We start from the raw sequence: 24,269 nt of genomic DNA on the forward strand, positions 1-24,269 counted from the left end.
GGATTATGGTGTACATATTTTTTTTAACTTTTCTAAATCTATTTAGACTCAGTATTTTAGCACTTCAAGTGCAATGTAGAAAACTCACCACCACAAAGATCTCTTTATCCCTGCCCCTTTACTTTGTAGTTACATTATAGAGACGTCACCCTCAGGTCACCACATGGTAACTACACCCTGGCCAGGCCCAGGGCCTCCAGGGACAGCCCTGCCATCCTTCACTCTCTTCTCCTTGGTGACCTCTGAGTGTGTGAGGCCTGCCTAGAGATCTCACAGCTGGTGGGTCTCAGAGCATTTGCTCTGCGAACCCAAATTGGCTCATGGAAGTCCCCAGGTCCAGTTGTGGGGAGACAGCAGGAGGGCCCCATGTCCAAACATATTCTCCAATCCAACTTTGTCAGAAAGTTATGAGCCCGTGGGTTATTTGGTCCCTGCCTGAAGCCTTAATTTGTAGATACTTCTTTTTCGTTTGGCCTTTTAATCCTTGTATCTAGTCTGTCTATTTATTAAGATTTCTGTGTTAGGGTAAGAGACAGAAACCTTACTCTATCAAGTTTAAACAAAAACAGTTTATTGATTTATGTAAATAAAAATGTTGTTTTCAATCTTTTTTTTTTTTTTTGTATTTCCTAGGCTGGTGCCTTAGACATTTCATTCCTTCGTCCAAGGAACACCTCTGAGTTCACACAATGGACCAGTAACTGAGACAGGTGCAGCGGGCATTCAAAAAGCTCACTGAACTAAACACTGCTAGTATCAGATATCCTTTTAGACCAGAAGGTTTCATTTAACACTCAAACCCCCACGTTTTAAATTCCCAGATTGAGAGTTTCTCACTTGATCCACTAATCCGGAAACAAAAGCTCTTCAAGTTTAGATTTAAATGCGTTGACTACTTTAAGTGCTACACCCTCGACCCTGTTAATAATTATTAAAATGCACTTCGGCGCCAACACTCTGAGGGACTTCGGACCAGGAAAATCAGGAAAACCCAGGGCAGTTCGGCGGACTTTCCACGGGATTCTAAAGGGGCCCAGGATAATTAATGTCTTTATAAGGACATTAGTGTAATAAATACGCAAATCGTGGCAGTTCCAAGCTCATTCCAGCTCTGTGAAGTCCCACGACCACCTCCTGGTCTCCCTGGTCGCCGTCACGAAGCAGTATGAGGGTTTGATGTGTACCAGACTCTGAACTGTGTTGTTGGAGAAAACTCTTGAGAGTCCGTTGGACAGCAAGGAGATCCAACCAGTCCATCTTAAAGGAAATCAGTCCTGAACATTCATTGGAAGGACTGGTGTTGAAGCTGAAACTCCAATACTCTGGCCACCTGATGCGAAGAACCGACTCATTGGTAAAGACCCTGATGCTGGGAATGACAGAAGGCAGGAGGAGAAGGGGACGACAGAGGATGAGATGGTTGGATGGCATCACCGATTCAATGGGCATGAGTTTGAGTAAACTCCGGGAGTTGGTGATGGACAGGGAGGCCTGGCGTGCTGCAGTGCATAGGGTCGCAAAGAGTCGGACACGACTGAGCGACTAAACTAAACTAAAGACTCGCCTCTCTCCGGGTGCTGGCTCCGGTAGACGAGCCCGGCCGCGCCCCCAGCGCGCGCCCGGAGCCCCGCCCCTCGGCCCTGCCCCGCCCCCGGCGCAGGCCTGGAGCCCCGCCTACCCGCACAGCCCCGCCCCCGGCGCGGGCCCCGAGCCTCGCCTGGCGGGCAGGAAAGGGCGGGCTCGGCGCCGCCGCCCGTGCTCGCTTTTGCCGTAGGTGTCGGGCGGGGGCCGCGCGTAACTGGCATGAGCCGCGCGTAACTGGCATGAGCGCGCTCCCGGGCCAGTGACCGCGTCGGGGATGGACTGCGGCTCCATCGCGGCCGAGAGGCCGAAGTGCTCGCCCAGCCGCCGGCGGCTCCTGCCCCTCCTGGCCGCCGGCCGCGCTGGAGGTCTGGGCGGCCGCGGCAACCCCGCACGCCGCCTCCTGCCCGCGCTACCCGGCGGTCCGGGGGCGCTGCGCCCCGGCGCCCAGGCGGCCCGCGGCGGCGCGGCACGCGCCTCCCCGTTGCTCCTCCTCCTGCTGGTGCCCTGCCCGCGCCGGGCGGCCGCGGCCTCGCGCCGGCCGCCCGCGGACTGGGAGCGCCCGCGCGCCGGCCCCCCGGCCCCTCCGGGCCCCCCGGCCGGGCGCGGCGGCGTGTGGAGAAGCCAGCCGGGCCTGGCCCCGGGCCTCGCGGGTGCGGCGGGCGCGCTCCCCCGGTGCCTCGGCCGGGTGGCCGCCCTGGCGTCCTCCAGGAGAGGTGAGGGCCGGGCCGGGGCGGCGGGAGCTGGGCAGGCCGGCCGAGGTCGCCGGTCTCCTCCCGGGCGGGGGGACTGTCCGGTCAGACGTCTGGGCCACGCGCTAACCTGGGCTTCCCCACACGGGAGGGTCCGACCCTTCCGGGAGGCGGGCGCCGGGTGTCCGGCGCAGGTTGTGACTGATGGCTGCGGGAAGGGGGTGCGTACTTCTGCAGATCCCCCGGGTCGGGTGCACACACGGCGTGTAGTAGGCTTGCGATGGGAGGTGCGAAGCTATAGGAGACGAAGGGATTGTTTCACAGTTTAATTTCAGACCCTCTTTTGGTTCGTTGCTCTGCCTGGCATTTTTCTAAGTACTCAGGGTGTATCGGTCAGCAAACTCTTTTCCTTCTTGGAGCTTAATTCTAGCAAAGGAGATTATATATATATAATATAATAACATGTTATAATATATAAATATATATATTATATACAACTATATATGTGTATATAATAACATCTGATCAATGGTGTCGGAAAAAATAGAGGGGGTAAATGTTGGGAAGTGGAGTGGTCCTCCAGTTATTCATTTAAATGGAGTCCTCGTAATAAGCTTCATTGAGAAGTTGGCATTTGATTAAATTCTTTGAGAACGTGAGATCAATCACTCCCTTGTATGAGATGAGGAAAGTCCAAGCAGACTCAGTGTACTAGATTGAAAACTGTTGATTAAAAAAAAAATCATTTGGGGTAATCGTTATTTATTAGCAAAAGTCTAACTTTGGGGAATCTATACATATACATCAGTGGCTCTCCCTAACCACACTGATGGCTATTTAAAAAATGTTTTCCTCAACAGAAATGCTCGGTAAATGTTGGTTGCTTCTGAAATTTAAGAATATCTTTGGCTGGGCAAGAAACTGGTTAGTTTCTTGCAAAGCGTGAGGAGAGTTGTGTAGGAGACTGGGAAGTGAGTGGTCAGCTGGCAGTGCGCTGCAGTAATTGTGAGTCTTTATTTCTGTCCTTTGCCTTTTGTTCCTCTTTTTTTGACAAGCTAGTAACTAGTAATTTCTTTTCCTCTCATGATCCCATCAGCTAATGAGAATTTTGTTTCTTGGTCTTCAGCCTAGTGGTCTGTTTGGTGTCCAGAATTCTCTGTAGAGCTACTCAGACCTAAGGATGATTTATGAATAGGAACTTTGTGCTGAGTTTCTTCCTCTGTCCAGGGCTAACTTTGGGCTTCTTTTGTGTATGCTTTTGATGTGCTGCTGCTGCTGCTGCTAAGTCGCTTCAGTCATGTCCGACTCTGTGCGACCCCATAGACAGCAGCCCATCAGGCTCCCCGGTCCCTGGGATTCTCCAGGCAAGAACACTGGAGTGGGTTGCCATTTCCTTCTCCAATGCATGTGAAGTCACTCAGAACATCCCCAAAGGAGAATTACATATCATAGCTCAGTTTCCTTGTTTCCTGGTGATTAATTCTGGGAATTCATAGTTCTTGGACCTCAATTTGTTATCACAATAAAGAAAGAAAAGTGGACCAGAGCTGCTTCTGGTGTCCCTAGGCCCTGCCCTGTGATGGAGGCAAGATGGACTTCACCTTCCATCAGCCAGGGTTGGAGGGTCAAGCGACACATGACTAGGCCGTCTCCATTTTTCAGCCGATAATATTTATTTAAAATAAGCTTGCAGTATTGTTTTAAATTACATGAATGATTGTTGTTATTAGAAGAAAGGAATTTTGTACTAGAATAATCGCATCAAGCCAGTTCTGGATACAAATATATTTAAGCTCTCTAACCCATGGAACAGTCCAGCACGGTTCTGAAATGGGTGGGGTGGCCTGTAAAGAGCCCTGTAAGAGGTGCATTCATTCATTCACCTGCCATCCAGCTAGGGCTGTTCTGTGTCGGGGTCTCTTCTCATAAAGGCCAGTTTTTGCCCAGAGCTGGAGATAAAGGATGAAGAAAGAGGTGCCAGATTTAAGTGACCTCACTTATGTGAAAAGGGAAAACCGTAGGTGAAGAGGAGAAATTAGTTCATCTCAAACTTTCTTTGTAGACGGTTTATAGATCTGGATCTAAGAATTCATACAGTTGCATATTTTGTTAAGTTATTTCTGGCCTGCAATGTACCAGGACCTCTGCTAAATGCTAGTGATACAAAAATAACTGACTGAACACTCTTGGGGAGTTTGGAATGATACACAGACATGGAAATAAATGTAGTAAGTGCTATGATGGGGTTGTCTGTCCTGGGCTGAGAACACAGATAAGGAAGGAATACAGGCTGCTCCCTTACCTGGGAGGAGTTAGCAGAGAGAACCTTACAGGGTAGCATAATGCCCTGCCCAGAGCGTAATGGGTGCTTAGCACACTGTTAGATCAGATGAAGAGGGGTAAAAGAGATGCTTAAAATTTACCAGTTGAGAAAGGGGAGCAAGCCAAGCTTAAGGATGGAGTACAGAGTCTGACAGTGCGGGAAACAGAATAGCTTAGGTGGCCAGAACGAAAGCTAAAGGGGTGAGTGGGCTAAATTGGGATGAGCTTTGTGTGCCTTGTCAAGGGCCTTATGCTGTAGGCGAGTGCTTCTTTGAATCTAAGCAACTCTCAAGTTTTTCTGTTTTGTTTTTACTGTTTGCCACACACATACATACAGTAGTTGCTGCATTTGATGTTTTGTTGGTCTGCAAACGGTGCTTGGTACAAAGTGATTATTGGTTTTCTAGTCCTTATCTTGGTACAGACTGTGACTGCAGCCACCCCACTCTTTCCAGTAACTTGGGAATCACTGCTGTCGTCTTACAGAAAAGCATCAGATCTGTAGGGTTCTGTCCATGTCACATTTTTGCTTACTTGGAATTTCCTTTGAATGTTTAGGGGATGAGAATAAGAGTTGATCAGCTGAAGGATGTTTAGGAGAGCTCCTGAGAAAACCTTTGAACTCTGAATTAATAGATGACTATTCTGTCTTCTCTCACTCTTCTACACCTGGCATCTTAGACAAGTAAGAACAAAAATGTAGTAGGTTTTTATATTCAGTTCTGTGCAGTCGCTCAGTCGTGTCTGACTCTTTGTGACCTCATGGACTGCAGCATACCAGGCCTCCCTGTCCATCACCAACTGGTGGAGCTTACTCAAACTCGTGTCCATCGAGTCGGTGATGCCATCCAACCATCTCATCCTCTGTCGTCCCCTTCTCCTCCCGCCTTCAGTCATTCCCAGCATCAGGGTCTTTTCCAGTGAGTCAGTTCTTCGCATCAGGTGGCCAAAGTATTGGAGTTTCAGCTTCAGCATCAGTCCTTCCCGTGAATATTCAGGACTGATTTACTTTAGGATGGACTGGTTTTTATATAGCTATGTTTATTACATTTAATTGAAAGATTTTTATTTTATATTGTCCATCTCTCTTTTTCTTTTGCTGTCAATTTTAGTATGCTTGTAAGAATAAGAAACTATAATGTTTAAATGGCCTTTCTTGATAAAAATTACAAGTTCATTTTGCAGTTGTTCCCTGTCTTTTTAAAACTACTTCTATGGTTTGTGGAATACAAAACCCAGGAAACCATTACTATGCTGCCTCTTTCAAATGAGCACCGGGAGGGACTTCCTGGGCTGTTCAGTGCTTAGGACTCCACCCTTCATGTAGAGCGGCTGCAGGTTCAATCCCTGGTCAGGAACTAGGATCCCACATATCATGAGGAGCAGCCAAAAAAATTTTAAAAATCAAATGAGCATCTTGAAACAAATTTGCGAAACAGGTTGGATCTGTGGTTAAACACACAGAAATTCGTACAACAGGTAATATATGAATTGTTAGAACATGTCTCCCCAAAGGTGAAAGTGAAAGTGAAGTCGCTCAGTCGTGTCCGACTCTTTGCAACCCCATGGACTGTAGCCTACCAGGCTCCTCTGTCCATGGGATTTTCCAGGCAATAGTACTGGAGTGGATTGCCATTTCCTTCTCCAGGGGATCTTCCCAACCCAGGGATCGAACCCGGGTCTCCCGCACTGTAGACAGACGCTTTACCGTCTGAACCACCAGGGAAGTCCCTCCCCAAAGGTAGACTTTTGCAAAGTCAAGGAAAGAAAACTACAGACAAATATCTGTTATGAAAATACTAGCAAACCAGATCCAGCGATATGTGAGAGGGAGTCAACACCAGGACCACGTGGGCTTCCGCCTCAGGAACAGCAGGTTCACTTATGAAAAAATCAATGTGTGTAGCACACCACACTCACCGTGCAAAGGAGGGAAACCACACGATCATGGGAAAAAACGAAGAACTTGATGAAATTCCGTAATCCATTCATGACAAATCTGAATCAGGAGGAACCTGCCTCATCTGATTAAGGACATCTGAAACATCCATAGTGAACTTTGTACTTAATGGTGAAAGACAAGATTATTCTCCCCCCAAGGTCAGGGACAAGGATGTCTGCTCTCGCTATTCAGTTGAACACTGTGCCAGAAGTTCTAGCCAGTACAGTTAGGCAAGAAAATGAAAAGGCATCCAGATTGTGAAAGAAGAAGTAAGTTATCACTATTCACAGATGACATGACCTTGTACATGAAAAACTCTAAGAAATTCATTAAAATACTTTCACAGCTAATACACAAATTTAGCAAGATTGCAGGATACAAGATCAACATACAAACTGTACAAAAACAAAACTCAGTTGTATTTTTATATACTAGCAATAAACAGTCTGAAAAATCTAAAGAACAATTCCAGTAACAGTAGCATCAAAAAGAACAAAATCCTTAAATTTAACAACAACAAAAAAAGCACTAAAGTTATATTCTGAAATCTATATATAACATTATTAAAGGAATTAAAGACCTAAATAAATAGACATTCCATGTTCATGGTTGGAAGACTTTAATATTTTTAAGATGGCACTGCTTCCCCAAATTGACCTACAGATTTAATGCAATCTCTATCACAGTTCTAAGTAGCTTCTTTGCAGAAATTGATACTATATAATCCTAAAATTTGTATGGAAATGCAATGGACTCAAAATAGCCGAGACCATCCTGTAAAAGAACAAAAAGAACTCACTTGCTGGTGTCAAAACTTATTACAGAGCTGCAAGTAATCAAGAAAATGGGGCACTAGCAGATGGACAGACATATAGATCAATGGAATAGACTGGAGAATCCACAGATAAACCCACCCACTTAAAATCGGTTGAATGTTTGATGAGAGTCACAAGACAATTTAAGGGAGAAAATAGTGCTGAGAGAACTGGATAACCACATGTCAAAGGATGAAGTTGAACCCCCATCTCACACCATATACAAAAACGCTCAGATGGGTTAAAGACCTACATGTGAACATTAAAACTGCAAAACCCTTAGAAGACAGATGTAAATCTCTGTGCTCACATCTGCCAGTGGCTTCTTAGTTGTGACACCAAAAGCAAAAGGACCAAAAGGAAAAGATAAGTTGGACTTATCTTAAGATGTATTTAAGAAAAAAACTCTCAGTAATAAAAAGATAGCCCAGTTTTTAAAAATGGGCAAAGGGTCTGAAAGTATATTTCTCCAAAGATGGACAGATGGCCAGTAAACACATGAAAAGATATTCAGCATCATTAACTGTCAGGGAAATGCAAATCAAAACTACAGAGAGATACCACTTGACACCCAGTAGGATAATTATAATAAAAAAAAAAGATAATAACAGTGTTGAGGATGTGGAGAAATTAGAACCTTCATACAGTTAGTCCTTTAACTGGTGACTGCATTTAAAAAAAAAAACGTATATCTGTACAATGAAATATTATTTGGCAATAAAAGGAAATAAGATACTGACATAGAACACGGTGGGGTGAACCTCGAAAATACCACTCTGGGGGAAAGAAACCAGTCACAAGATATCATATACCTAATGCTGCGAAGTCACTTCAGTCGTGTCCGACTCTGTGCGACCCCAGAGACGGCAGCCCACCAGGCTCTGCCATCCCTGGGATTCTCCAGGCAAGAACACTGGAGTGGGCTGCCATTTCCTTCTCCAATGCATGAAAGTGAAAAGTGAAAGGGAAGTCGCTCAGTCGTGTCCGACTCCCAGAAACCCCATGGACTGTAGCCCTCCAGGTTCCTCCATCCATGGGATTTTCCAGGCAAAAGTACTGGATGGGGGTGCCATTGCCTTCTCCGTCATATACCTAATGATTTTATTCAAATGAAATGTCCAGAGTAGGCAAATTCATAGAGATGGAAAATAGATTAAGGGATTGTCGAGGTTGGGGGGCACAGAGTAGGGAAATGAGAGAGGGTAGCTAGAGGGTCTAGGATTTCTTTGGGATTGATGAAAGTATTCTAAAGTTAGTTGTGGGTCAGCTGCACAGCTCTGTAAAGATACTGAAAACAACTGAAGTATGCATTGCAAATGGGTGGGTCATATGCATGTGAGGTGTGTCTCAATAAAGCCGTTGTTAATTAAAAAAAAGGCCTTTGAGGTATGCCTTGTTTTTTTTTTTTTTCCTGATGCTGAGTTGCTTTTTTTTTACCATCAGGTCCTGTTATGAACCATAGTGTCCTTTCCTTTCTAGAGCTTAGCCTCAGTGCTGGGAACCTGCAGCTGGACAGCAAAAGGAGAGAGTTCACCTCTTCTGGGAACAGGAAGCTCTACTTTGACACCCATGCCTTAGTGTGTGTGCTCGAGGAGAATGGTAATCCTCTGCCAGTCGCCACTCGGTGCCATCGAGATACCCTGTACCTCACGGCTTCCTGATGGTCTTACCTAATTTCCCGTATTTCCCTTTGACTTTGAAGTCCACAGGTCGCCTTTTGATCAGTCTCCATTTTTTTAAGTCCTTGTTTTTTCTCTGTTTAAGGGCATTTTTGCTTCATCAGCACAATTGAGACTTTCCTCCTACATTTTCCCTTTGTCCAAGTGAAGTGTGTGTGTATAACATCACTCTGGAAGTATAGTGTTACAGGTTAAAAGTTAGACACAAGCCAGCAAAACTCAGGAATGGCTCCTAGGACAGCTGTCTAAGGCCAGAAGGGACAGTTTTATTCCTGTGCATCTCGTGTGCTCTAAAATTTTTCGTGAAATTAAAATGTTGCGGAGCAGCAGTTATTGATCATTTTAGCTTACTGTAGTTTTAAAAAAATATTCAGACTTGACATTTTCTTTTACTGCTGTTGAACCAACTGATGTAAAAGATTACTCCTATATGTATGGCAGTTATTCAAAGTACACTTAGTATGTAGGTAGCAGTCTCATATTTAATCTTGTCTAGACAAATGCACAGTGTAAGTTTAATACATATTGATAATTCTTTAAACCATAGACACATATCCTCTCACAATCAGAATCTCAGATACCATAGCTTATGCCTTTGAAATAAACCAGTCTGTGCTATAGTACAGTCATCCATCCGGTTATGCGTGTTCATATCTGAAAAGCTGCCCTGTGTTGATGTGCTTTGTCTGCCCAGAACATGGTGATGGGGTGGGTCCTTCTGTGCGTACGTGGGTTAGTTAGCAGCTCTGGGTTCAGGCTCTGCAAGCTTCCAGCTGCGTGGCCTCACAGTCTTTCTCCCCTCTCAGTTCCCAGAGAATTCCAGAGAGCACTTGTGAGTGTTAAGTAATGTCCTGAATGCACGTTGGGAAAACTGTCACATGCTCTGTGATAATTTTTACAGCTTTTTCTTCTCAAACTTGAAACAGTCAGCCTTTTCCACCACAACGTCTTTCTGCTCAGAATTTTAAAAAGAAAAGTAGAAGTAAGAGGGGCATCTAAAATTATCTTGATAAGCAGAAGTCTTTCCACTTTTCTTTTTCTTTCCTTTTCTCTTTTTTCATGGACCTTTTGTATTCGAAGTAACCAATTGTAAAAAAGACATTCCAGAGATACTAGGAGTGTCTCTACATGGACTGGATGTCTGATGATGCTAAGAGAACGTCATTCATTTTGCTAAGCGTGACTGTGGCCAGGTATCAGCAGTGGACCCAAAGCCTTTCTCCCATGAAAGGTGGGGTTTGTTTCTCCTCCTGCCTTTCAGAATCCATGTACTTATTTTTGACAAAGTAAAAATAATAGATGTTGAATGTTTCAACATAGGTACTTCCTACTTTTCTTGATTTAAAACCCTGGCCCATGAGTATTTGCCTATTTCAAAACCAGTGATGTAAGGACCCCACTGGGTGTAGCATGTGAAAGTGCTTGCCTGGATGGTGGCTGGGTTAGGGTAAGACCAGGAAGGACCCCTTGGGGAATGCTCTGTCCTTTATCCTTTTTTTCCTCCCCTGGAGTTATGTCTCCTGATTCACAGAACTTCCTCTGTCCATAATCTCACTGGCCCTGATTTTGTCCCACCTCTTTTTCCTATAATACAAAGAATTCATTTGCATCTGGGTATCCCAGAAGTTTTCAGGCTTAACTTCTCCCTATTCTTATCCTTTCTCCTCCTGTAGGTGGTTCTAAATTATAAGGCTGTAAAGTTTATCTCTTTTCTTATCAGTGTAAGTCCACTTTGGTTTCTCTTTTTCTTTTCTTTATAATTCCCAAGCCTAATTATGTTTAATTATGAACTCTTATTAATAAATTTTAAAAATTGCAAAAGACTTGTTGACTTTTTTAAAATTAGGAAAACAGAAAAGAACCAAGAAAAACTACTGTGAATCCCAGTGCCAGAGCTAAACTGTTAACATTTGAGTGATGTTTTTTGCTAGCTGTTCATGACCCACACATTGAAACTAAAAGGATTTTGAATAAAGTGAAAAGAATAGGTTTTTGGAGGTCTTTTTGTCTTCTTTGAATTTGTTTCTTTGTTCTTTTTCAGTATAGTCCCATGCTTAATCTCATCCAGATTGAATCAGGTATAACTTTATCCAGACAAATATGCCATGAACTAATTATAAGTATCAGTACATTCTTCTGAAGTTCTTATAAATGAAAGTATTTAACAAAGAATTATATACCAGGTACTTATTCATCTTAAGTATTTAAAATTAAGCATTTTAATTAGAATTTTAAATGTGAAATATGTTAGTACCTATAGTTATTAAAAATAGTAGCACTGCTAAGTTGAGTCTTTATGTAATTCAGTTCAGCGTCATTTATTGAATATAAAAGAATATATTCTTTCCAATTTGGGCTTTCCTCACTAGTGATTGAGGAAGATTGTGGAGGGAAAAATGTAAGAACTGATTTTGTCTTTTAACATTAAATAAATTAACAGCTGAATTATTATATAGCCATTGACTTGACCGATTTGTGCTGGAAATAAACAAACTTTCTCTACTTAATGTAATTATTTTTTACTAATATATACACTTTAAAATTAAGGAAGTCATATCCATTGTAGAAATAAGACAACACAGAAGAAAATAACAGCTACCTAAACTCTCTCATAAATTACGAAAGCAATAACTTGTATAATATCTGTATTTTTGAGTCTTGCATCTTTTCACTTGACCTTGCAGAGCAGTTATCTCCTGTCATTAGACATTCTCTGAAAACATGGTTTTTGACCCCTAGAAGGGACATCAGAGCTCAGTCAGCCCCACCCCTCATTGTACGTAAGGAAACAGTCGTGTAAATGCTCATGTGTCCCAGCTTGTCCTGAGTGACAGACACACCACAGCCTGTGACTAGACTCCACCCTCTTGCCATGCTAAACTTTCCAGCTGCTTCTGAATTCAGACATTCACCTGCAGGTGTAACTTTGCATTTTCTCCCTTTCAATGAAGGATGTTTTTTTTTTTAAAATTCTGACAATTACGGTCTCCTGAGTAATTGTCTTTGTGTGTTTGCCTAGGGTTTACTACTCAACAAGCAGAAGTCGTCGTATCTGCCTTGATCAAGATTATGGAGGCCAACATGGATATCATCTACAAAGATATGGTCACCAAGATGCAGCAGGTAGCTTGCTGGGCTCTGGAGCAGATTGAGCTAGTGAGCCACCAGGGAAGTCCCAGCATGTAGCAATTTTAGTATAGACGAGAGGCAAATGGCTAGAGTGGCATAAAATATATTTATTCAGAGCTATTTTTTCAACTTCTATAGAACCATTAAGTTTGAAAACTAACTCTTCTAGTCATCTATGCAGTGGACATGAGTTTGAGCAAACTCCAGGAGATGGGAAGCCTGGCACGCTGCAGTCCATGGGGTCACAGAGAATCAGACACAACTGAGCGACTGAACAACAAAATGCTTTAATAAATGGAGATGTGGCCTGAATTGTAGCTGGCAGTCCTCTGACTGCCACTCTGTTAACTGTGATTCATCTGGTGCTGATACTGGCCTGGAGTTCTTCCTCTTTTCTCGTTTCGAGACGGAGGAGTACCTTACTGAACCTCTTTCTATGTGCCCACGTCCTGGTTTCTCATTAAGATGATCCCAGGTTGGGATGGTAGGAGGTGGACTTCCTAGGCCAGACGAGGTTATATGTTTCGTTTTTCTTTTCCCAGGAGATCACTCTTCAGCAAATAATGTCTCAGATTGCCAACGTGAAAAAAGATATGATTATTTTGGAGAAGAGTGAATTTTCAGCCCTCAGATCAGAAAATGAGGTAAAACCAAAGAGCCACTCATATTTCTCAAGTGCTTTTCTATTAGGATATGGAGATATAATGTGAATACACAAAAGTGTACAAAGAAGTGCACACAGTGAATTTTCAGTATGGACTGTCAGTCAGATGAAGAAGCGGTCCTTGACTGGCACCCCAAGACCTGCTGTCATCCCCTTCTGGTCACTCCTCCCACAGCAAAAATCACCATCCCAGCTTACATGGCCATTAACTGGTTTTGACTTTATCAATGGAATCACAAATGTGTCTTGCAGCAATAGATAACTCTCTTTCATCGTTCATAGTATTATTGGAACACACCACATTATTCTACTGTGATGCATATTAGAGTTGTTTCCAGTTTGGGGTTATTATGAATAAGTGGTGCTGTAAAATATCTCTTCATGTCTTACTTAAAGTGTGGGCGTATGAGATCAGTGTTGAAATAGGTATTGTCTCCACATCTTCCTTTTGTTTTTAGTTGTATTTAGAGTCCCATGAAGGAAGTTCATTGATCACCTGTTAGTTTTGATCTTATAAGAACCCACCTAGCAAACGATTCCTTCTTTTGCTAGAAAAAAAGATAAAAGTTTGAAACTGTCTTGAAGTCATTTATTTGAGGGCAGAATTAGTTAAAAGGAAACTTGAAAGAGGTACTAAAGCATCGCTGGAGGGAGATGAGACTATTGAAGACAGTTGCGTTACTGATTGTATGTGGCCTTCAACATGAATTGAAAGCCCTCAGGACACGCCATGACTGTAGTGCCATCCTGGCATGGCCAGTGATCATTTCTGCCTCTGAGGCTGTTCAGTTATGGTTGTGTGCTAAATGTAGCTAAATTCATGTTGACTTGAGGAAAGAAGTTGAAGAACTTGCTCATAAACGCAGGTTGTAATATTTATTACCAAGTTTTAGGTTTTTCTTCTAACCTTCCAAACATATCCTTGACTGACTTCTTTTTTAATGTTTTTTTAGAAAATAAAACTTGAACTCCATCGGTTAAAACAACAAGTAATGGTAAGATCCTCATTCCTGTTTGCTTGCTCATTTATAATTACATAAGTTCAGTAATAAATATAGTGTCCAAAATATTTATGTGTTCTTAAAAACTTGCTTCTGTGTTAAATATTTGTGTGATATGTCTCAAAAGTACATATTGGAAGATTTAACTGAGAACATAGCCAAAGAATAAGTTAACTGATGTCTGTAACCAAATCCATTAAGAAAATTGTGATCCAGAAGGAATGAAGTCATTTTTAAATAAAATTTTTCTAAAACAGCCACATGGAATCCTTACATTCTCTTAGGAGAGACTGTCTTTAAAAGAATTACATGTGATTTTAAAATGCTGACTAATGCCAGCTACTTGATTTTTTTGAGTGGAAAGGACATTGGTGTTAAATAAGAAAAAGGTTTTGATGAGTGTCAGAAAGCTTTATTTGAACCAGAATCTAATATTTGACTTGAGTCCATCTCTGCTTTCCAAAGTTGTCCAGAGAACAGCTTGATTCATAAATTCCACAAGGCGATTGTATTGGGAATCTTGATGTTAAAAGCAACAGTAACCCACTGTGATCTGACTTCAACATAAAAGGGGATTATCTGTATAAATAACCAGGAAGTCCCCGCAGACATGGCTTAACCAGTCTCTTGACCTGCCTCGTTTCTAGCTCAATCGCTCTGCACACCCCCGGCCCCTACCCTCGACCCCTCCGGTGGAGCAGTGGAGACAGTGGACCCAGGCTCGTGTCCACACAGGCTTTGGATCTCTTACTTTGGATTTCTTTCTGTCTTTGATGTTTGCCCTCCCACTAGGACGAAGTGATCAAAGTCCGAACAGATACCAAATTGGACTTCAATCTAGAAAAGAGCAGAGTGAAAGAACTGGTATGTTTCTTTATTTAAAAATAGAACATGAATTAATTTCTTTGCAAGATGGAACATTTGGTCAAGTCTAAGGTTATTTACAGTTCATAAGTACTGTTAAATATTTACCTACATATGATTGTTACACATGGTGTTTCTTTATTTCAACTATATTTTGGATTAGGACTTTAAAAAGTAACATTAAAATTAAAATCTTGGTCAAGTCAAGTTTGAATCTTGTTTGTTTCAGAGATACTAAACTATTTGTCACTTAGACATGAATAAATTGTTTTATCTTGATCTCTTTGATATTAACTTAAATCTCTACTGGTCCTGATTTTGCAGAAGTTAAGTTGATTATCTGACTTGAATCATATTAAATTATAAATATTAAATAATGTTAAATTCTACATTAAAAATTGAGGGTTTGAAAACTATTTTCATGTAGTTTTTTTAATAGAGAAATCTTAATGAGTTTTTTTGCATTGTTTTGAAATGCAAATTCTAAATGATTCTTTAAGTTATGCTAAATTGAAATTTTCAGTTAGGAAAAATAACTGAAAAGTAAAGCTTTCATTACAAAAAGATACCACAAAATATGGGTTGTATATAAGCAGAAGGGATATATATATATCTTATATGACATATATTTGTTGTTTACTTGCTAAGTCATGTTTGACTATCTTGCAACCCCATGGACTGTAGCCCACCAGGCTCCTCTGTCCATGGGATTTCCCAGGCAAGTGGGTTGCCATTTTCTTCTCTAGGGGATCTTCCCAACACAGGGATCAAACCTGTGTCTCCTGCATTGGCTGGCAGGTTCTTTACCACTGAGCTACCAGGGAAGCCCCCATATGATATACAAAATAATTATTATGCCAGTGTTACCTGCCTTTCTAGTTTTGAAACACTTTTAACCATGAAGAGGAGATCACTTAGTATTGCTGAAATATATAATGATCACTAGCATATGACTTAAAGTCCTTTGGTTACCTTTGCCCTTAAGGGTTATATATAGGCTTAGCAGGAATTCCGAATCCACTTGATGTAGGAAGATGCCTCTAGCAACAAAGTCAGGAAGAACTAGATCTCAGAGATTGGGAGATAGGGGCTGTGAGCATGGATTAAAGTCAGTGAATTTGTGTGACTTATTAACCTAGGTGAGAAGTCCTTTTTGGAAATCCTAAATTCAGATTACTCTGAAGTGCGGGACAGCAGTATACTAGTCTGCAACTAGCATGAGTTTAACATGCACTGAGGAAGATGAGCTATCCAACCCTCTCATTCTTTTGTTTAATACACTTAGAATACTGTTCTAGCAGCATTGACTGTGGTGATATTTACAGCCAGTTTCAAATGCAGTGTAGCCTATAGACTGCTTTGGGGTAGAGGGAGATGGGTCCAGATAGATGCTACTTTTATAATCATGGCAGTGTCGAGATTTAGTCTTTTCTCTTGTGGCTGAGTCAGTATTAGTGAAGGCTGGAATTTTAAGGGATGCAGAAAATCCCGTTCCACCCTGCCCCCTGGTGGTAGTCTGGTGCATAGCTCTCTCTGAAACCCTGGCGATGAGCATTCTTTGGTCCTGCAAGTAGTTCTTGGTTTGGGGTTTGGGTTGTTGTTTTTTTAAACTCCTAAGCAATGCTGTTTTTATACTCTATCCCCCTGGTAGTCATAGGGGGACATTTATAGCTAGAAAGTTTCTAGAGACTTAAAAAGCATTAATTTCCCCCCATAACAAGTGTTAATTTATTGAGGATTTTTTAAATTCTTCACTTAAGTTACACATTTTTCTTTGCTTAAGCAAATCCTGATGCCTGCCACTAAGGAAATACGCCTGATTTTGTTCTCAGTATTGACAGAATCACACAGTCATTAATAGCAAAAAAGGCAAGATATCATTTTAATTCTGAGTAGAACTAGTCAATTCCCTTAATAACATTGGATTGTGACAATGCTCACATGGGTTTGTTTTTTGTTTTTTGTTTTTTTCAATTAAAACCAACATGTGATGGTTTAGTGTATTTCTTGAATCTGTGAATTTACATAGTGTTTTATATTCAGAAGGCAGCATCTATGTCACAGAATAATAATCCTTGAAATTATTTTTTTCCCACTTTATGTCTTTTCTCTTTTGTCTAGGCTTCAAATAGTGCCAATTTTGTTTGTAGTTAAGATGGGATAGCTCCGAAATTGAATTGTTACCCTACTTTTTTCACCCCTCCCAAAGCTGAAAAGCCTGTGACTCAGTATCCATCTAAATTGGTCCCAGGTGATGCTATCATAGTAGTGGGAGGGGCTTAGAGACATCACAGCAAAGACAGGAAAAGAAACCCAACCGAGAGAGAGGTAGAAGATGACAAAGGGGAATCGAGATGTTGAAGCAATAAGTGAATATAAATAAGATTTAAAAAAGATCAAAAGGAGAAAGCAGGTAGGCTGCTTCATCCTAGGGGTGACTGCTCATGGTACGTATCTTGGAAGTGCTGAGAGCAGAATATTTAAGGTACCAGGGAAGGAGGAGAGGAATAAATAAAGGACTAAATCAGAATCTAACCTGTGTTACATGTTTGTTTCAGTATTCGTTAAACGAAAGGAAGCTGCTGGAAATAAAAACAGAAATGGTGTCACTGGTAAGAAAAGACTCAGTTCTCACCTTGCAGAACTGAAATTCTGCCCATTAAACGCACTAGCTCCTCCTTCCTCCCGCTGGCTACCGTCATTCTGTTCTCTGCCTCTGAGTTTGACCACTCTTGGTCCCTCGTGTAAGTGGGATCATACAGTATTTGTCCTTTCATAACTGGCTTATCTTCCTTGGCTTTCCGTCCTCAGGGTCCATCCCTGTTGTAGCATATGTCAGACTCCCCTTCCTTCTTAAAGCTAAATAATACTCCCTTATGACATACTACATTTTGATTATTATTATGGTCATTGTGAATAGCGCTCTAATTGTGCACTTGTGGATATCTGTTGGAGTCCCTGTTTTTAATTCTTTTGGGTATACATAGCCAGAACTGGAGTATCATGGGAATTTTTTGGTGCTTAACAAAGTACTTAGTTATTTTAATTGAAGAATAAATAAGGAATGGAGTTTTGTTTTTTTTTTTACTATATTTTTAATTTATGGCATGTGTAACTTCTTTTCCATCCTTATTACCCGGGACCTCTGAAACCTGGAAGAGACTTCCATGAGAGAATACTAAACTCATCCTCTGGAATATTTAACTCCTCCACGCATTTATTTCCTCATTCATTACCTGAACTGTTCACCACAGAGGACTACTTACTTGCCCTGGGATTTTTAATGAAGTATTTCCCATGCTTTTACGCATTCACATTAATGAATTGTTACAAACCCTTTATAACATCAACCAAACTCACTACCCTTTGGGTGTTAACTATGTATCTGGTTTAACTATTTATATTTGGGAAAGAACTCATAAAGGCCCTTAGTATAGCCAAGCCTCATAATAAAACACTTGGTATTTGAATTATAAAAAAAGAAAACTTTTTAAAAATGTGAATAGAAATAGTGTCAGCAAGCACTGTTGCTTTTAGATTACCTAAGATTCCATTCATTTTTTTAAAGCCTGTTTTTTTAATATAAATTTATTTAATTGGAGGCTAATTACTTTACAGTATTATATTGGATTTGCCATACATCAACATGAATCCGCCACAGGTGTACACGTGTTCCCCATCCTGAACCCCCTCCCCCCTCCCTCCCCATCCCCTCCCCCTGGGTCGTCCCAGTGCACCAGCCCCAAGCATCCTGTATGCTGCATCAAACCTGGACTGGCGATTCATTTCACATATGATACTATACATGTTTCCATGCCATTCTCCCAAATCATCCCACCCTCGCCCTCTCCCACAGAGTCCAAAAGATTGTTCTATACATCTGTGTCTCTTTTGCTGTCTCGCATACAGGGTTATTGTTACCATTTTTCTAAATTCCATATATATGCATTAGTATACTATATTGGTGTTTTTCTTTCTGGCTTACTTCACTCTGTATAATAGGCTCCAGTTTCATCCACCTCATTAGAACTGATTCAAATGAATTCTTTTTAATGGCTGAGTAATACTCCATTGTGTATATGTACCACAGCTTTCTTATCCATTCATCTGCTGATGGACATCTAGGTTGCTTCCATGTCCTGGCTATTATAAACAGTGCTATGATGAACATTGGGGTACACGTGTCTCTTTCCCTTCTGGTTTCCTCGGTGTGTATGCCCAGGAGTGGGATTGCTGGGTCATATGGCAGTTCCATTTCCAGTTTTTAAGGAATCTCCACACTGTTCTCCATAGTGGCTGTACTAGTTTGCTTTCCCACCAACAGTGTAAGAGGGTTCCTTAAAGCATGTTTTGTATACCTTTTACTGAGAGGAATTCAGAAGGAGGAGGTATATTCATTGCCATTGAGAACAGACGAGCTTCCTAATCTTAATCTTACTTGTAAAGCTGCCTATAATTTATAAAAGCTTTCTTCTATCAGTAATTGCACTTGATTCTCTAAACAGCCTTTGTGAATACAGGGCCAATGTTACTTTTTATCTTTGTTTCAAACTGAAGGAAACAGGCCTAGAGATAGCTAAGGCCCTGACTAGCAGAATATAGCATGAAGCTAGAACTCAAGGCTAAAGCCCAGGTCTCCTTAATCTGACCGTGGGTGTACCTTGACTGCACCCTGTCGGGAAGGGACTCAGGGACAAATCCAGTGTGGTTTAATGCTGTGAATCTCTTTGTTTTAAAAGCACGCCCAGCAGGATCGGGCCGTCACACAGACAGACAGAAAGATAGACACCGAGGTTGCTGGCCTAAAAACCATGCTTGAGTCGCACAAGCTTGATAATATTAAATATTTAGCAGGTAAGCTGTCTTACATTTAGATAGTTAAAATGAACTGAAAATAAATAAAATTTTAAAGTTTTTTGGCCGAGCCACACACGATCTTAGTTCCCCGACCAGGGATTAAACCCATGTGCCCTGCGATGGAAGTGCAGAGTCCTGCCCACTGGACCACTAGGGAGCTCCCAAGATAAATGTATAAATTGAGTCACAGACAGATATTGCATTTCATTGATTCTAGAACATTTTTTTCATGCTTTAACATCTCTGAAATTAGAAGGCATCTTACAGTTTCCAATAGATAAAGTATCATACTATTAATGTCATTTTTTTTCTTTCTTTGTGAAGTACCTGACTTTATTTACTACTACTCATGGCATCTTAAATTTGATGAGATGCTATCATCAAACTGTAGTTATTGGTAATTACTTTTAGTGACATTCAAGGTGGAATGTTTTACACATAGTTGAGTCGTGGTCTTTCAGTGGGTGACACTTCTTATAAGGAGTTATTTTGCTGTTGAAATTTTTGAGCCAAAAGAGGGGAAAAGATTCACGTACCAAAAAAAAATTACTTAACCATTATTTTAACCAAATTTAACATTCTAGATCCATATTTTGAAGTAGAATAGTATTTAAAAGCAGAATTTTGCTCACAGGGTTAAAGGGTGCGTCCCTCTGTGGTACATGTGCATTTACTTTGCTGCTGCTAAGTCGCTTCAGTCGTGTCCGACTCTGTGACCCCATAGATGGCAGCCCACCAGGCTCTCCCGTCCCTGGGACTCTCCAGGCAAGAACGATGGAGTGGGTTGCCATTTCCTTCTCCAGTGCATTTACTTTGTGACCACAGAATTCTTGGGCTTCTATACATTTATTGAGACGTTTCCTTGGATATTGAACGCATTTGTCCTTTGGAGATGACGATATTAGATGTGGGGTTTTTTAATAGGAAGGTGTTTCATGGCGTGTGGCACATCAGTGAACAAGCCAGGTTTCTTGGGTTTGGTTTTACTTTCTTGGAGGATAAATGACTGTTGTGTTTTTTTTGTTTTTTTGTTTTTTTTTTTAGTAAAATGATGTTCCTGCAAGTAACATTTAATAGAACTAATACTGTGCACAATTGTTCTTTTTCTTCCAGGATCTGTATTTACGTGCCTAACAGTAGCTCTGGGATTTTATCGCCTGTGGATATAATAAAGTGTCTATTTAAAGAGCATTCTATTGTTCTGCCTTAAGAACACCAGAATCTTGCTGTACTTTTTTTTTCTCATTTCTAATTATAATGCTGATTTTTTAATTTAATGCATATTATTTATTTTATGCAAATGATGGACATATAACCAAGGCAAAGAAGTAAGAAATTTCACAACTGTTTCTTTCATCTCTTCTATGTAGTTAACTTTATAACTCTGAGTGGTGGACAAAGCAAGGAGGACTCCACTCCCCTGGACCAGTGAACTCAGTCTAACTTGCAGGACATAGCAATAGTAAATATGTGTATAACTCTGCAATTTTAAATCTTCTGTCTCATCAAGGATTTGGGGTCTCCATGTAGAGGCCCAGGAGCTTTACTAAGTGCTGAAGAATCACGGTAACCAAACCAAGAGCATCGAATCTTCTTCACCTGCTGACCCAGACCCTGACATCAGCCGGTCCCTGTGTTTAGAGGTTGTGTTTCAAGTCCAGTCAGTTGGTAGCCTCATGCTACACTGTACTTGACACCAGAGAGAGATTTTTTTCCTTTTGGTTTCCATTATCTTCGTTATTATTCTGCTTATTGTTTATGCGCCTTCCAGCTGGAAAATCTTATTGCCTAATGAAGTATTATGATTAGGATGGAGACTGTCCCATCCTCCTGGTGTGTAGACTTCTTCTGCCTTCTTCCCCCTTACTCGGTCCCTCCTCCTCTCCCTCTTGATTTAAGAGCTATCATAATGCTCCAGGGATGACACTGTGTCCCTAGAAAACGTGCTCACTCTCAGCATGGAAGTCAACTTCAGCGTGTGTGATCGTCACCCTAATGGCCTTCTTCAGCTTTGTACACGATACAAGGGAAGCACAAGGCACAATGTCTGTAGCAATACTAAGATAGTTAGCTAGTGTAGGTACTGCTCAGAAATATCTTTAATGAAGATGCCTTTGCCCATTACAAGCTCAGGTCATAGGCTTTGAAAATTAGAGAACTGTCCTGCCAGGTATCAGCCTAATATGGGTTGATTTCTTTGGTTGTTAAAGACATTCTCATAGTGACCTTACCTCTGCATTTAAAACAGATTACTAGATACAGCTGGGAGGGGCTTGGAAATGCACATTCCCGTCTTACTTGAATGACCTGCCCGTAAAGAGAATAAGCATTCAAGAAATGATGACATCAGATGTCTCCTTCCTGTCTTTCTCACACATGCGTGTGCGTATCTATGCATACCTGGTCCCGTGGAAAAACCACATAGAGACTTCTGGATCACACTGGTAGAATAAAGTACCCATCATTACTCTTCATCCACAGTGGTACAATGTTGTCCTCTGTCCTTTGGATGCCATTTCTAAACTTTGTAAGTCATTGCCTTGTTTGAGAATATTTGTGTAACTTAAAGAGTCTGAGCTCCAGATAAGTATGAAAATCAAATGCTTTGGCATTCGTGGTGTCAGTTTCAAAGTGAAAAATAATCTTTTTTCAATTAGATCCAAAGTTCCCTTAACTGCCACAAAAAGTACTTTATCACTATATTCTGTCCCTTTCAGAGAAGGTTCTCCAGAAAATCCTGTTCATTTAACAATTGCCCTAAGTATTAAAGAGTGAAGTAAGTGACCTCCCATTAAGCCCACCTTTGCAACATAACTTTGATTAGGGAGAACCAGAAGGAGCCTGGAGCACACACGCTCCGACAAAACAAAGTCCCAGGAGGAAAAAGCACTGTCCGCAGTTCTGTTTCAAAGCGAATACCAATGCGTTCACAAAGTGACCTTATATTCTGATAAAATATTTTTTAGATAACACTCAGCTGGATGACTTTCTGTCCTCCGCCAGTATTCCATGTGACATTCCTCCTAGTGAGGGCGGACTGCACCCCTGTCGCTTGGTCTGGGCCATCACTGACTGCAGTGGAGTCCTCCGAAGTACCAGCCCGCACCTCCCCAGCCTCGGGGAACAACGAACTCTCCTCTTGGTGGCCCGGACTGCCGGTTCAGGACCATGTTCTCTATTTAGTCAGATATATTCTATTTGAAAGCACATGAGCCAGAAATGCAAGTATACCCTTCCCAGCGCTCGCCTGGCCGTCTGTGAGCCTGTAAGTGGCTGGGGCTGGATTCCGTGTGACCGTTCCTGAGCTCAGCTGGCTTAGAGGAAATTCAGCATTAGCACTCAGAAGGGAAAAGATGCCTGACGAAACTCTGTGCGTCTAGCACATGGGGGAATTGGCCATAGTGAGGTCCTGAAGATCACCCTTCCAGGCACAGGTTCCTAACCCTGAATGTCAAGTGGCCTGAGCCCTTATTTCCTGTTCATGCACGAACCGCTCAGAAGGTTCCTCCATACCTTCTCTACACTCCCTGCTTTTTATCTTTTTAAAAGAGCTTAAGCTGCAGCCCGACTCCTCTCCTGTTCCCTTCATAAACAAGCCTGTTTGTGTGTATGGTTCTTTAGAGGAAACGTGAATTCTGACTTCCTTGCTGGTCTCAGCCCTCCACTAAGTACTTTTCCAGCTCGGTAGCTAACAAAACTACATCTGAAGGTCTCGTCTTTTCACTTAAGGATGTCAAGTACCAGTCGAGAAGTCTCTGGTTCAGGAAGAAAGGCTTGACTCAAGCCAGCCATCTTGCTCTGAGCTCTTTGAAAAGCAGACTCCTGAGCCGCAGGGTCTGTGGCCCTTTGCTGCTGTGCAGAGTGACGAGCTCTTCTGTCCCAGGCTCCTCCGCAGCCTCTCCTCCTGCTAACTAGCTGTGTCAGCGTTGGCAGGGACCTCTCTCCCCCCCGATATGCCGTGTTCTGAGAATTTTGGCGTCATTCCTGAACAAATGTCGTATAGACGGCACCATGGAACTCACGTCTCGAAAACTGGCTCTTAACATACGTTCATCACATGTGTTGTGACTTTTCTGACACTGAAGCAAAAACATGTTAATCAGGAGTGATTTATTCTTTATAGAAAATGTTTGAGCCTGTTTAGCCTTTTATCAGGGTTTCATTTGGAAAATACCAACCTTCCTGCAGATTTATAACTTATGTTGTTCTCATTATAACCCAGATCGTTCCTTAACCCTTTCATTACTTAAGCAAATGTTTGGTTACATTGTATTCTATGACAGAGGGGGCCTAATATTCTTATGATCTAAAATAAAATACTTAATTTTATGTGATTAGAATACTCTTCTGTTCACATTGAATATGAAAAACTAGAACAACTTCTGCCTACACTCTGTTTATACTGTTTTTTTCCTTCCAGTTGTATATGATAACGATGTATTATTTTAAAAATCTAAAACCTAAACATTTGGATTTGCATACAGGATACATTTGAAAGTGGTTATTTGATTTAAAAAATAAATTTTTATTCAAAAGACTCTTATTAGCATGCTTGTGGTGAAGTGTTTTAACTCTTTGTTTGAAGGAAAATGTGGTTTATATGCAAGTTTCTACAAAAGCTGAAGGTCAAGTTACAAGTGATAGAAATCCAAATCAGATGAGCTTGAGCAAAGAGTTTGCTTTTCTTGGCCTACATGATCAAAATTCAGGAAGAGCAAGACGA

General features: G+C 41.6%; 1 protein-coding gene across 2 annotated transcripts; it reads left to right on the top strand.

The window, feature by feature from the left end:
• Positions 1-1,689: 1,689 nt before the first annotated feature.
• Positions 1,690-24,095, top strand: MCUR1 (mitochondrial calcium uniporter regulator 1). Of its 2 annotated transcripts, none has more exons than XM_070778368.1 (9): positions 1,690-2,297; positions 8,832-8,951; positions 12,051-12,154; positions 12,703-12,804; positions 13,778-13,819; positions 14,618-14,689; positions 17,248-17,301; positions 19,429-19,543; positions 22,513-24,095. In XM_070778368.1, exons 1-9 carry the CDS (start codon positions 1,859-1,861, stop codon positions 22,746-22,748), a joined length of 1,284 nt encoding a protein of 427 aa, XP_070634469.1. In that variant the 5' UTR covers positions 1,690-1,858; the 3' UTR covers positions 22,749-24,095. The 2 variants fall into 2 exon arrangements, with proteins under 2 accessions (XP_070634469.1, XP_070634470.1); XM_070778369.1 differs by lacking the exon at positions 22,513-24,095 and adding an exon at positions 20,660-22,020 and having other exon boundaries at positions 1,691-2,297.
• Positions 24,096-24,269: the final 174 nt, after the last annotated feature.

The sequence above is a fragment of the Bos indicus genome, chromosome 23 (genome assembly GCF_029378745.1).
Source record: "Bos indicus isolate NIAB-ARS_2022 breed Sahiwal x Tharparkar chromosome 23, NIAB-ARS_B.indTharparkar_mat_pri_1.0, whole genome shotgun sequence".
NCBI classification, from domain to species: domain Eukaryota; kingdom Metazoa; phylum Chordata; class Mammalia; order Artiodactyla; family Bovidae; genus Bos; species Bos indicus.

Excerpts from the sequence above, each read along its gene's own strand:
- MCUR1 (XM_070778368.1), top strand. The coding sequence starts at position 1,859 with ATGGACTGCGGCTCCATCGCGGCCGAGAGGCCGAAGTGCTCGCCCAGC. Across the intron at positions 2,298-8,831 it reads CCTGGCGTCCTCCAGGAGAG|AGCTTAGCCTCAGTGCTGGG; the intron begins GTGAGGGCCGGG and ends TTTCCTTTCTAG. Across the intron at positions 13,820-14,617 it reads GGTTAAAACAACAAGTAATG|GACGAAGTGATCAAAGTCCG; the intron begins GTAAGATCCTCA and ends CCCTCCCACTAG.